The sequence below is a fragment of the Semicossyphus pulcher genome, unplaced genomic scaffold, assembly GCF_022749685.1.
Source record: "Semicossyphus pulcher isolate SPU_LCO1_2020_fin unplaced genomic scaffold, fSemPul1.0.p SCAF_4, whole genome shotgun sequence".
NCBI lineage: Eukaryota > Metazoa > Chordata > Actinopteri > Labriformes > Labridae > Semicossyphus > Semicossyphus pulcher.
The window spans coordinates 12,114,320-12,128,741 of NW_027211715.1; the positions used below are offsets into that span (position 1 = coordinate 12,114,320).

Consider the following 14,422-nt stretch of genomic DNA (forward strand, 5'->3'; position numbering starts at 1 on the left):
CATTGTTGTTGGTTTTTTTTACAAATATATCTCATATGAGCCAATACTCATTGATTAAATAACTGAAGTATTGAAGATTTAATGGCTAAATAAAATATGTTAAATTCAAACAAGTGAGGAATTGTGGGAGCTAGTACTGGTCTGAGCTGCGTGTACTTTAGGCTTCACAGCAATATCATCTAAAAGAATCTTAAAATATAAAGGTCTGTTCCTTTTTATGTGTTTGGTGTTTGTGTGTGTGTGGGGGGAGGGTTTACTCACAAAGTAGATATCTGTGATTGGCACGTCATCTTCATCATCGACTGAGGCTTGGCTGGTGCACCCCGAGCCGGACACCTGGCTGGCCCTGTCTGCCTCCACCAACACCTTGGGACTGGACGGGGGTTCATTGGCTGCCCCTGGAGAAGAGGGATCAGCAGGGGCAGACGAGGTGGAGGCAGCAGCAGCTTCAGGGGCTGACGAAGAGCTGGAAGGTGCTGCTGCAGCGGCATCGGGAGCCTCGGCGCCAGCTACTTCCAGAACTTCACTGTTGGAAGATGGGGATAGGATTATTAGGAATGATATTGTAGACCGTTGGTTTGACAATGTAGCCCCCCTCAGACAAAATTGAGACCACTGTACCTCCCCCATCAATTGTCTGAGTGATGTAAACAGGAGGTGTAATGTTTCCATATTTTCTGTTCCTCTGTGGGCTACAATTGAGCCAATTTTTTCTGACTACCAAATGTTTGTTATTAAGTTATTGTCATTTACCCATCAGTGTGCAGAAAACTATTTCAGTCAGACAAATCACGTTGTAATAGTTTGAAATGTTTACTGCAGCAGCAGAACACAGCATGTGTTTGTGTTTGCCGTCTAGGCTCTGACCTCATCACTCCTCTAAGAATTATTTTACATGCATAACTTTGTGGAATGCTAAGATAATATCTTCAACCCCCTTAGCCAGAGCCTGCATGTGGATGCTGGGGTGGTGATGGGGCTGAAAGTATGAGCGCCTGGTGCAGGGCAGTGGTGGCAATGACAGAGCAGTCAGTGCAGTTTGAGTTTCCTGCCTGAGTATAATTTTTCTACATAAAATGCATCATCAAAAGATTAAAGACAAACTGTATAAGTTATCATTTTAAAGAGGCAGAGTAGTAGGAGAAGGGTAGGAGAAACTAGCATGTGTAGGCTCAACTTTGACCCCATAAAAAAGCCAAAGCAATGTCTCGAAACAAATGAACGAGGATGAGTTAAAAGTGAGAATTGGGGTATTTTTGTCATCACTAACCGTAACCCTTAGTTTTAGCTTGTGGAACAGACAGACAGACAGGTAAGACATCTACTCATTTAATTCGATTTAAATGAAAAGATTGGACAGACCTATTTCAGGCCTGTGACAGCCACAGATATCACGTTATGTTTTCATCCTTTTACAAAGCATATGATTCATTGATTGCTGTAGGGACGTACCCTTGCTCTAAGAACAACACAACCAACCCAAATACACACACACAACACAATACACACACGCCCATACAAACAAAAACAACAGTGGCCGACATTAAGAGCCATTGATTGGGTCACTTCCCATAAGCCACTTTCCTGCAGCCGGGCAGACCAAGAGGACTAAGCTATTAGAAAAAACTGGCTCAGACAGAAACTCAACAGCTGTGAGTGTGTGTGGGTGTTTTTGATTTAGCTGCTTAAGCTCTAAGATTCGCCAGCTGGCTGTGTGCTCCCACAATCCTTTATTGTTCCTGGCGAGATCATCGACTAATAGGACGGATTGAGACCCATCCACACTGCTTTCTCAGCTTCTGTGTTTGGGCTGAGCTCCTCCAGAGGAACAGCCCGGCAGTTGGCCACGGAGGCAAAAAAGCAGATTTGTCAAAGAGAACTGATTGGATGCATCAATGAACGGGATAGGATGGTGGTTGCCATGCAGAAAGTCTCTCTTTCACACTATATACGATTATATTTAGATATAACTTTAAAAACTTTGTGTTTATCAGACCCCCCATCTTTCTTTGGCTTCTTTTCTATATTTCTGTTTTTCTCTTTCTCTTCCCCCAGTCTTTCTTCACACATCACTCTCTGTTCCACTAAGTCCTCCCATTTCATTTTCCCTGCTCCATCTCTCTTCTTACACCCATTCAACCTTTTCTCCAGCTGCAGGTGAGTTAGAGGCAGCTCGGGGGGGAGTGGGCTCAGTCAGATGGTAAATTCAGTTGCCTGTCGCAGTCTCAGCTGCTCTCACCATTCCCCCCTCCCTCTCCTCCCTGCCAGCTCCTTCCAGACCCCCAGGCCATATGTCTAGCCACCGCCTTCTCAGCATCAGACCAAATTATTCAGTTGGTTTCCCACAGCAATCACACCCTGATCTTCACTGACCTAACCCCAGCATAATTGTGAGCTCCACTGTCAATTTCCCAGCAGTTTTATTTCAGCTCATTCCCTGCAGCTTACACTACTTATTTGTGTATGTGATGTTGTTTGAGTTATGTCTCCCCTGTTGTGAAGCAGTTCCATTTTCAAATAAAGCTCAAATACCAGACCAATTCACTTTCATTCAAAACCAGGTTATAATATGCAAAGTGTCAGGTCATTCCAGCTTAATGGGAGCAGCCCCAGGCTTGCAGCCTAACTGCCCCACTGCCCTACTTCTACTGGCTGGTTCCCCCATGTCAGGGCTCCTTCTGCCCCATGTCTGCCTCACAGTGTCACCCCATAAAAAGAACACACTGCGCAGAGACACAGTACACATTCACATGCATGTGTGCACTCTCTCATAACCTGATTACTGCAGAGTAGCTGCCTGCTCCATGCAGTGCCTGTAGCATTTATCTGACTAGAACAGGGGACCCCCGAGTCCTACAAACAAATGGGTCAAGCTCCTTTGAGGGTTTATCTGTGTACCGTGTTAGAAACTGTGTGTGCTGGTGGGCTAATAGAACAGCTGGCTGAGCCCAGGTGAGACACTGGCAGCAAGTTATTTATAGTGCAAATCAAACTGAGTCATATTGATCATTGGGGTCATGAAGGACTCATTACAGCTCTACGGCTAATCCATCCTGTATCGGGGTCACATGTAGGAAAGCGTATGAAAGAAATTACTCTCTTTGTCATTGTTATCAGTGGATGGGACACAGACAGTCATGTGTCATGGTTTTGTTTCACGGTCTATTTGTTGTATATGGATATATTTTATGCTGTTATGCTATATAGGGCAACATGTCGCACGAGACAGTGACTGAGAACCTTCACAGACAACAGAGACAGATCATTTTTATGTAAAGATATTGTTCAGTCTCTAAAAATAACTTACAAAATATAGCTTCGATAGTTTTGATTTAGGTCATGCCATATGGTATCAGATGCTATTATGATTAGCAAAAGTTTGAATCATAATGCTACATAGCATGTATGCTTTGATTTTAAAAAATGAATACAATTTTTTGTGCAGAAAAATAACCCTTAAATATCCTTTAACAAGGAAAAATGTTATTTTCATTATTTATATTGTCACATTTTTATCTTTTTAATGCCACCTGTCTATTTCAATTACTTGAGTACTTTATATAATTTGCCTGTTTTGTGAGCTGCTATAACAAGTAAATTTCCCCTGTTGGGGATCTGCACAGTTCCCATTGCATTAAAGATGTCATCAACATGGACACGTTGCAATTGTTGTTTTTTTTGTAAAATATTTGGGTACCGCTCTAGCTACCTAATTACTTGATACTTACCTGAGACTAGTAGGTGTCTAAGAAGTAGCTCAAGTTTGCTTTAACGGGGAAACTAATTCAAAGTCAGTGATTCAAACTGAGAGGCAGAGCATTATAGAAATAACATTTGTAAATTCTTTGTCCTATTTCCCCCAATATTTCCTTATAGAGAGACAGAAAATCTGTTTTATTCAGAGTATTGTCTGTAACTTTATATCATGACTTGCTGACACTTGTTTAAAACAAGTAAAAGTGCCTCAGATATATAATATCATTTATCTCCATTATGTCCTATAGTTCAATTTAGTAGATTTCCTGGCATTGTTTGATGCACTGTAGATTCAAGAAGTTACTACACATTATTGGGACATAATTGTGTTCAACATGAACTGTGTCTCTGTGTTGTTGGTGTACCTGGTTTCAGGTGGTGGGACAGAGATTGTGGGCTCACTGTCGGGTCTCTTTAACTCCACCTCCACTGTGATGGTCTGCTGATCCTCCTCACGCACACGCAGCTCCTCCTGGGTCCTGAACACAAACAAACACCCATAGAACAACACGCTCTGAGGAAATGAAACGCGTGGAAAAACAAACACAGCCACAGCTTAGCAACAGGAAGAATGGGCCGACTCATAAACACACAGACCAACAGGCTGACCTCACAGTTTATCCTCTACCCACCCACCACACCCAGAAATGTTTAATGCTGTGAAAACATAAAGCTGGCAAAGCGTGTAAAAACAGCTCAGTTCATCCTGTTTAAAAAGGTTTATGCAGTGAAAATAGCAGTCATGCTCCTGACTCACCTCCCGTCATGGCTGAGAGACTGGGTGTGCCTCCTGGAGACAGAGGACACAGTGTCAGTACAAGCTGCATGTGACAACTCCAGCAGCTAGAGCACATGCAGCAGAAGATTGACTCTTATGACATTTACAACTACAGATGTAATAATGTGATTTTTTTCTCTTTATAATTTTTTTATTTAATCGTTTTGTTAAAATATCCCAACAACAGAATACTATTGTAATACTACTGTGGCAATAGGAGGAGACACAAAATACAAGTACATAGAAAAAAATTAAATACAAAGTTTAGATTTTTGTGTTTGTGTGTGTGCATGTTAGCACCTGTAGCGGGGGTGCTCTGCGGTATCAGAGGGGGATCTCTCAGGTATGGACAGAGAGGTGGTGGAAGAGAGAGTGGTGGCAATTGAGGCTGTGGTGGCTTCTTCAAACGATGGAGGAGTGCATGGAAGAAGATCTGGTCGCCCTGGAGGACAGAGAGAGAGCGAGAGAGAGAAACATTCATTATATTGTTTATTACATTGATGTGTAGCTGGTTCCAGTTCTTCTATTTTTTAGCTCTTACCACTTTTTCACTCTTACTCAAGTGCTCTTCCGCTTGTGTAGCCTTTTGTTTCCAATAGCAACAGCTACAAATCTGTTGTTTACCAATGTTTGGAACGACCAGAAGTGTTATTGTTGACAAAAGGAGACTGTGAAACATTTTCATGTCATGTGGATACAAGCTGCAATGCTTTCATTGGTGACCTGAATTACATTTTTAAACTGAGATAGTGAACTGTACTGTGACTAACAGCCACAATGACTGTCTCATGGTAAATTTTGGTAAAGCTCCATCTGCTCCCATTTTCTGTGTCTTTCTTTAGTCACTGTGTCTCAACACTGTTTGCAAATGTTTCTTACCCTCATCCTCCAGCGTTGGGAAGCTGCGAGCTCCTCTCAGGTCGTAGATGTTCTCGTCTCTGTCAGAGGTAAGCTGGCTGGCTGACCAGGCTGCACCAGGACCAGTTAGCTTAGTCACCGTCAACGACACACGTCCCTTCTTGGATGGAGATGACTTCAGAGCTGAGGGATAATGTACATTAACACATTAAACATGGACATGTGATGTGGTGCATTGCGCTGTCACAAAAAGAATAAGCCTACTTTTAAGAGAATCAACTTTTTGTTTGTTCGAAAGTTTTTTCAGGTTCAAAAACCTTCTACTAATTACGTCTGTCAATACAGTGTATCAGAGAATTGATTCAGCTTTTTTCCTGATTCCTAAATGGACCTCTATATTGTGAGACTAAAATGTAATGAGGGGTTACAGTTAAAAAGAACAGGCTTCAAAAGCACTTGCCCACCGGCCCTGTCATAAAGAATTCTTTATTCGTGTGGGAAAATCCCTGGAAAGTGATGAAAAACAAAACTGCACTGGGATCAAAAGGAATGTCTATGATTCATATAACATGAAGCAGCACCTAATAAGGAAGTTAGCTACTGTATCAGATTTTCCTGTCAAGGCTCGGCAGTTAAAGAGACGAAAGCCTGGTATCTGACACGGTTCTCCCCACACAGCCCTGTTTGACTATGTAAGGCAGTGTCTGGCTGTAAATTAAACTTACAGGAACTCTTCTTGAAAACCGTGCTGCTCATGAACTTGAAGAACCTGTCGGCGTAGAAGCCGGGCCGGTGGACTGACACAGTGTCCTGAGGGAGAGACGGAGAGATTAATGAGACAAACAGTGCATGAATAAAATGATCAAACCAGTGCTTAGGTAGATTATATATTAGTCCCATTAGTGTCCCGGTTTAGTCATTATTTTTCTAGGTCACACTAGGAGGCAAAATCAGGTAAAAAGACAGACAGGAATACAGTCAGACAAGGCCACAGTCACACCTCTCCATTATTCATGCTGCAGCAGACTGACAGGTGACACTTGGTGTTTGGTTTAGACTGAGAGAGGGAAGCAGGCATGGAGGACAGCAGCTTGGTTATTTTTAGCTTCTTTGCTTCAGCATCACTGGGCTTTACTATGAGTAACATCTCTGAAGGCATCCACCTAGCTGAGAGGACTGTGTGTAACGCTGATGCGAAGAGAGAGTGAGGAGTATCCATCATCAGCAGCAACAGTGACGCACGGGAGGTTGTTATGGGGTTTGCTTGCCCTCCTACGTACATCTTGCTTATGAGTGTGATTTAGAGTGGGAGAGTGGAGTGAGTAAGGAGCGAGGGGGGAGAGATTCACAGGACTGATAGTATCTTATGAACAATCTGCTGCTGAGGATGAAGAGTGGGAAGCATTGAGCAGATGAGGGGACGGAGGTGCTTCAGAGCTTTAGTCAAAGACCTAGACGTGATATCAGACTGTGTGTGGGTTGGTACGAGCTGTCAATCTTTATGGCTCATATCTTGTTGATTAGCTGGCCTCAGCCACCCCCTGTCTCAAGAGTGCAAGTCTCCTCCATCTGGCCACAGACACAGTTTGCCAAGATGCAAAAAACTCATTTGTCCCTACTGCCGTTGGGTATGTAAACGTCTTAATGTGATTTTCATGAATTATTGTTCATTTTTCATTGTGATTTATGTGGTGACTGAAGCCTGTACAACACATTGCTTTTTTGGGGATAATAAAAATACCCTTCACCTTTGTTGGTGTCTTGAAGTTTTCAATGGATTGTTCCAGAAACCAAACAGTTTTTCATATAAATACAGTATGTAGACACTTCTTTCATATAACAGCAATGTATGGATTTTCCATGCTATATGTAGAGTGTTGTTCACAAAACACTGTGCGAACTCTGTTACTGACACTTCAATAAAAACTGACTGCTCATAAAGGTGGTTCATACACAGTAATGGCTAAACAATGTGGATTACACACGGTTATATGGGCTTCACAGCTATATTAAAATAGAAGATCAACAAAAGGCAACTGTGGCTGGTGATAAGCAAATAATTACCAGCTGGGTAAACTATGGCTCTGTTTAGATATAACTTCAAACAAGCTTTAATAAACAAACACACCCACAGTCTTTAATAAGTCTAAATAGACCTGCCATAACCTGATGAGAAAACAGTCAATGTGTTTTGCTCAATGTATTATAGTTTGAGTTTGAGACGATTTTATTCATCCCAGAGGTCAATTCTGTTTTACAGCCTACCGAGTCACTTAAAAAACAAAAACAAAACAAACACAATCTCAGCAGCATTCAGAAATAACAACATGCCGAGACAACAGGTGAAGGACTGTGAACCAGAGTATGGCATCATTAGAACAGTTTAAACACAACACAAGTTTACGGGAACATTCCAAACTTCAATTACTGCTGTCAGCTTTGAGCAGCCTGAATATTATACCCAGGGCCGGCTCTGGCCATTTTGGCACCATAGGCAAGTATAGAATTTGGCGCCCCCACTGTAAATGGTAAAATACAATTTTTTTCTGTTTTGCATGCCAGTATGCAACACAGTTATCCAGAAGAGACCTCATTATTAGATTTGATATTGCGATAAAGACCAATCAAGCTTACAACAATGTGTTGGGATATGAGGACATTGTGGGGCCTTGGAGGGATTGTCCCCCAGGAATTTTTTTTATAAAAAGTTTTATTTTGATGCAATTTTATGCACTCTTTATTTACATTCAGAGTAATCATTCAACATTTAAAATTCACGAGTTACCATTAGATTACTGTAATATTATAAGGGTTTTTCCTCATTCATAGACACTCACTATAAACTCTTTAAAATAGAGTTTCTTTGTCTCTTTCCTCTCTCTCTCTTTCCATCGCATGCTGCTGTCTCTCTTCCCCTCCCTTTCTATAAGATGGAGTTTGAGTTTTTCCGACTGGGCCTGAACACATCTCTCCTCTCCTCTCTTGTAACTTGTGTCAGGAAGTGCGTGCTGAGTGAGTGGTCGAGGAAGTTTGGGAGTGAAGGTGTCAATTTTGCAGTAGACTTGAATTTAACATTGGGGCTTTATTAAAATAGTTAAGGCTCAAGTCAGCGCCCCCCAGAACGTGACCCCCTAGGCGACTGCCTATATCGCCTATGCCTTATGCCTGATTATACCCTTTGTGTGTGTGTGTGTGTGTACACGTTAAGTAAAAATCCATTAAAGACTCACCCCATCATGAACCAAAGCCTTCCACGTGTGCTCCAGTTTCTTGATAAGCCTGCGGAAACAAAGAGAAGCACACAGTGTTGTTTAACTTGTATATAAGGGCAATATGCAAATGAATATAAGCAACACGCCTGCAGGCTGAGAACCGTAAATGTGCTGTCTAAAGAGATTAAGTTGCTTTAATGGGGTAAACAGTATTTAGAACATATAGTTATTTGACCTCCATCTACAGCCTGTGTCACACTGTGAGATATATAATATGTGGTGTAATCATGTGATCACTCTGGTCACCTGTAGGACTGCAGGATGTCAATGATTCCGATGTAGAGAAGAAGCCTCTCTCCTTTCCCATTCACAGCTGGGATACCGCCCATCCTGAAATGACAAGCAAAATAAAACTCTAATCAACATTATGTCATGAGGTCTATGCATATGCTATTAATAGATGCTAGATAATAAAAGTATTAATTTAATAGGAAACTTGTAAATGTCCAATAGTAGGCAGTACATTTCTCTTGTCTGAAAAAGTGTTTGCCCACTTATGCTAAATATTAAAGTTGTTAAATACTGTAAATGCCATAAACATATTGATTGTGTGCTTAAATATATTATGGAGGTCGTTTGTTTGAAATAAGAAAAAATGTTAATGTTAATAAGAGTCGAAACTGTTCAATAAGTAAAGTTTGAAAAAGCTGAGAACAGTTTAAGGGCAACTGAAGAAGAGCTAATAAATAAAAGTTCATTATCTTTAATGTATAATCCACTGTGGCATGAAAGTGCAAGTCTGAGCCATGCAGTCTCTCTTTCTTTCAGTGCCAGCAGTCACATTTATCACCCAACTCTCTTGCCAGCAGCCTCTCGTCTCTCTGGCTAAACTCACGTGTCGTCAGTGTCGATGGACCCTCCGCAGGCGGCTCCTCCCTGGATGGACTCCATGGCGGTGGAGTACAGGGCCTTCTGCTGGGCCACGGGCCTCTTCTCATCACTTCCGCCCTGGGAGCCCTCCATCTGCCTCTCCCTCTCTGCCTGGTCCATGTTGTGAACCCCGAGCAGCAGACTGTAGTCCATGATCTTAAAGCTTTCCAGCACCTGAGCAGAGGACACAGACAGTCAGACAGATGTAGGTGTGCAGTGACTGACGGACACGAGAGGAATAAATCTTGGTGAAAGCTTTTATCCAGCGTGTATAACAGAGTCAGCACCAGAGGGAATGAGCAACGCAACACTGCTGATGTTGACGCAGGCCAGAGGACACTGAGCAACACACTGTGTGCACATTGATAAAAAATGTATATGATAGCCAGTGTGTGCACGTATACTCCCCCACAAGCACATGCACCATAAAAGTAAACGTGAGGTGGTGATTTACAGGACAAGGATAGGCTTTCTCCCAGGCCAGACACCTTGTTAAACCTCTGCTCGTAACCAACCTCTAATTTATGAGGGATCCTGGGATGCCAAACACTCTCATGAATAGCTTTTTCTTTCTCTGCCTTCTTCACCCTCACCTCCCTCCATGTTCCTGTAATTTTAATCAATACACCACAGGCATCATGGTTTTACCAAATGTTCTCCATTTCCTTTTGTGGACTTTCCTCTAAATGCCTCTTTAACTGCCCTTTTCCCCCTTGAGTCTCTTTTATACGGCATCACTTTATCTTTTCTTCTACCCTCTAATCCTTCCCTCTATCCATTACTGGCTCCCTCGCTTTGGCAGAGCTCTCTGGAGACTCTGGATCAGGGTGTTATATGGATCCTCCTTCAGAATCAGTTAACAATCCTCACCATGCTGCTTCTCCCTCCTTAAAAGTCGGGTCTTGCCTGTGGGTCTCACTCACCAGGCAGTCTCTTTGTAGAGTCTTAACCAGAGCGTTGTAAGTGTCCTGGTCCAGCATCAGTCCGTCCTGCAGGTCTTGCATGAAGTCCAGGTCTTTGAAAGTGGGCCTGGCCTTCTCTCTTTCCTTCTTCGATGCTCGCCTCTTGTAGGTGGAGCCCTTCAGGTCGTATTTGAGGTGCATGCGAACAACACGAGGGAGGACGTTGTTCATCACCACCACGCGGATGTTCTTACCGCCCGACTGAACACAGTAGAGGCCGAAAAACTTGGGCAGCAAAGTGCGAGGGTTCTGATTCAAGTTCTGGAGAAGAGTGAAGGAGGACAGGGAGAAGGGACATGATGAGATAACAAGATAAACTTCATTTATTTACCCCACACTGTGGAAAATTCACTTGTTACAGCAGCCAAAGAGTTGTCTTTAAATGTGTTGTAAATTGGTTCCTGTGCTCTGACAGGACTTTCTGACAAGACTAGTATGGGTTTAATTGAGATCAAGTTGCCCGGGTAACCACAATTTAACAGGATTGTATTTCCATGAATGTCAGAATATAATTTTTATAAATGATATTCAACCAAACACAACACACCCAGGAAAAGGGTCACAGGGTTTAACACAGGAGCAATAAGTGGTGGCGCTTATGACATGAATGAGGGCAATGTGAACGGAAATTAATTGGCCGAGGAAGAAGCTGACAGCAGCATAAAAATACGTAAAGAAGACGACAGCGGGATAATGTCGGACAGAGGTGAAAAGAAGAGATGCTCCAGCCAGTTTCAAGTCCAGAGCCCTAAGTTCTTTTACAGTTCTTTCATTCTGTATATTTGGTGTGCAGAGTGAAAACACGGACATTGTTTCATCTCAGTTTGTGTGAAAGTCTGTGAAACTGACACCAAATTAGTCGTGAATAAACACATTTATCCTACATTTTTTAGGGGCATATTGTACTTTTCAGTTAATCAGATATCAGGATGTATCATTATATGATTGTCTTCCAATATATCAATTATCACAGAATCAATGTATTGTGATATTATCGTTATCGTGGGCCATGTATCACGTATGGTATTGTGAGTTACCCAGCGATTCCCACCCCTACAACACTATAATACAAAGACATTAACATTTATTAAGAATAAAGTTCAACAGACATTACTAAGAGAATGGTGACGCAGTATTTGAACGCACTAAAATTACATACAATTTCCTCTTTTTAATGCAATAACAAAATTAATTTGGTACTTAAATGATTCTTTTCTATAATTTCTATGTAACCGTGATTCTTTGCTCAATATAAGACTCTCCTCTCAAACACCTCTCTGTGCTGTATATTTCAGCAGTCAATCCACACAAATGAGGTTAGTCAGGCAGGTGCTCAGTTAAAAACCTGCTTTGACCTTGGGACCAGGGCCAGCTCAGTGCCATTAGAAAAATGAGAGGGAAGACAAAGAGAGAGAGAGAGAGAGCAAGAGAGAGAGAGAGAGAGAGAGTGTGTGTACTGTGATCCATATAGAGATAACACACAGCATCCAGGAGAACAAACAACTCGAAGAGGAGAAAGAAAAGGGAACAGACAGAGGAGAGATGACGGAGGGATGTGGAAGTATGGCTGAAAGGCTCAGCACTCTTTAAATGACCTTCAAAAACTGGTTGAGAGAGCAGCAAAATGATGGAGAGAGACTGCAAGGAGAGAGAGAGAGAGAGAGAGAGAAAGAGCATCCTCAGCCCTCAGCCACACACAACCCTTCTGTCAATGTTAAGAGGGCAGAGCGGTGACAAGCCAACAACACAGACACGTGAGGGAGAGGAGAGAGAGAGGAGAGGGATGAGGAGCAAATATGAGCATGAAAGAAGGGCTGGAGAGAAAGTGGATTAAAACCTGTAGCAGAGCGAGAGATAGAGGGAAATAAATTACAGCCAGAGTGTCATAGCAGCAAGGAGAGTGATAAGACATTAAAACGTGACAGAGGATGGGAAGACTCGGCGTATAATAGAGGTGCTAACACACAGAGAGAGGAGAGAAGTGGCAGCAGTGGAGTCGGTTACATCACTGTGATCTGTATGCTGCCCAGAGCCAGACTCCTCAGCCAGCCCACTAGCAGCAGCCAGTCAGCTGTGGAAGACATGAAGAGCTCCACCAATGACCGCCTGCATGTTGACTGCTACTAAAACAGATGTCGACTCTACATCTTGCTGTGTACAGTGCTTTGCTTTTTTATTTTGCTCCTCACACCTCTAGGTTTATGTTTCCATGTGACTCTAAAATTGAATCAATTTACATCATGTTCTGTAATGTTTTTCCTCTCTCTTTATCGTGCTAGGGTTTTGATTTGCCTTTCTACCTGTGCTATTTTGTCTGTTTCCTCACTGAGCGTACCTTTATTAAACCTCTTCCTTGGACCGATTATACCCGCAAACACGCTTCAGAGCACAACCAAAACATCGGAAAAGGTCACAGTAATTGCGCTGAGCCTTTAACGTCCCTAAATGATTAAATAAATTCCTGCAGTGGTCTTTGGCCACGGCTGTCGGCACATGAATAAACACAAGGCTGCAGGCCGTGAACCTTTCGAGGCTGGAATGGCAGCATGGACATACATGGAGCTGTTGCTGGTTGAGTTCATTAAGAATGAGCCTGCAGACTGTGGAGTGGGAGGGAGGGGGTGCTGGTGGAACACCCCGGACAGTCTCTTATGAAACCGCACGGCCCAAGGTTTCAGCCGGAGATCATAGCACTGTTATGTCTGTTTTATATAAAAAAAGCTTGTCACGCTCAGAGCAGAGATATCCAGGGTCTTACATAAAACTGATCTAAAAATATGACTTAATAAGAACATCAGGGAGGTTGGCATTTAAATGAAAGTGATGCAGTGATACACAAACACTGACACACATACACAAACAACCTTCAGTACAGTGAGTTAAAATCTGCATATGTGCTTGTGCATGGATATGCATGTAGTATAAAGACATGCACATTTGATTCCCCAGTCTTTCATCTACTTTTGACAGTACACACTGACTTGCATTTTTTTTTTAAACCCACACACACAAACACACACACACACACACACACACACACACACACACACACACACACACACATATACTGACCATGTAGTATCCGGGCAGCAGTTTCTGTAAGAATTCCGCCTCCTTGTGCATCACTGTCTTGATGATGAACTCGTCGTCCTTTGTAAGATAGAAGACCGAGCCGCTCGCTCCAGGGTTGGACAGCTCGATCAGAGGCTCGTTACATAGGGAATACTGCAGGTACACACAGAGACGTACAAACACACACAGGCACATGAATTAACCGATAACGAGTCATTAAACACATAAAAAAACTGAAGTAAATTGACAGTTACAAAAACTGTTCTGACAGTTCTTATATTGTTCATAAGCCAACATTCTTTAAGCACAACACTTACAGGAGTCAAATTTCTGGTATCAATTCTGGTTTCAAGTGTATTTTCTAATAACCTTGATAATGTTGTGGTGGGATAAAAATATTCTATTTATGTATGATGTTAAAAATAGGACTCATATTAGTCCTTCATCACACTAAGTGCTGCTTGCTAATGACGAACAGAGAGAAGAGATAGTAGCTTAGTTACAATCAGAGCGAAGTCAGTCTGTATAATTAGAAGAGACTTAATCATGGCTGTGACCAAATATTTTGCTCACATTTCAGCGCTCTAATTTTCACTCAAATTTGCAGCCAAATGCTTGTAAGAGACAGTATACAAAGGACTGGATTTTTTAATACAATTCCCCTTTTTGCCTTGAAACCATACTTTTTTTTCTCTTATGTTCTTGCAGACATACCTTAATGTGTAATATTGGTGGATTTTTTAATAAAGCATGACAATCTGTCTTACACCTTCATCAATAATAATATGTGAATTAAGAGTTTCCTGCAGCACTGAAAATGAGTTCTTTTGAAAAGCAGTGGTGTTTAAAAAAAG

General features: G+C 42.1%; 1 protein-coding gene across 3 annotated transcripts in view; it reads right to left on the reverse strand.

The window, feature by feature from the left end:
* Positions 1–14,422, reverse strand: part of pip5k1ca (phosphatidylinositol-4-phosphate 5-kinase, type I, gamma a) — a 45,468-nt gene that overhangs the window by 8,404 nt on the left and 22,642 nt on the right. For all 3 annotated transcript variants that reach the window (XM_069679354.1, XM_069679352.1, XM_069679353.1), the window contains exons 6-16: positions 13,569–13,721; positions 10,458–10,757; positions 9,500–9,708; positions 8,911–8,994; positions 8,623–8,671; positions 6,118–6,202; positions 5,414–5,575; positions 4,835–4,976; positions 4,514–4,546; positions 4,122–4,235; positions 262–526 (exon numbers count right to left, since the gene is read on the reverse strand). In XM_069679354.1, coding sequence (XP_069535455.1) covers positions 262–526; positions 4,122–4,235; positions 4,514–4,546; positions 4,835–4,976; positions 5,414–5,575; positions 6,118–6,202; positions 8,623–8,671; positions 8,911–8,994; positions 9,500–9,708; positions 10,458–10,757; positions 13,569–13,721 — 1,596 coding nt within the window. The remainder of the gene's footprint in view (positions 1–261; positions 527–4,121; positions 4,236–4,513; positions 4,547–4,834; positions 4,977–5,413; positions 5,576–6,117; positions 6,203–8,622; positions 8,672–8,910; positions 8,995–9,499; positions 9,709–10,457; positions 10,758–13,568; positions 13,722–14,422) is intronic.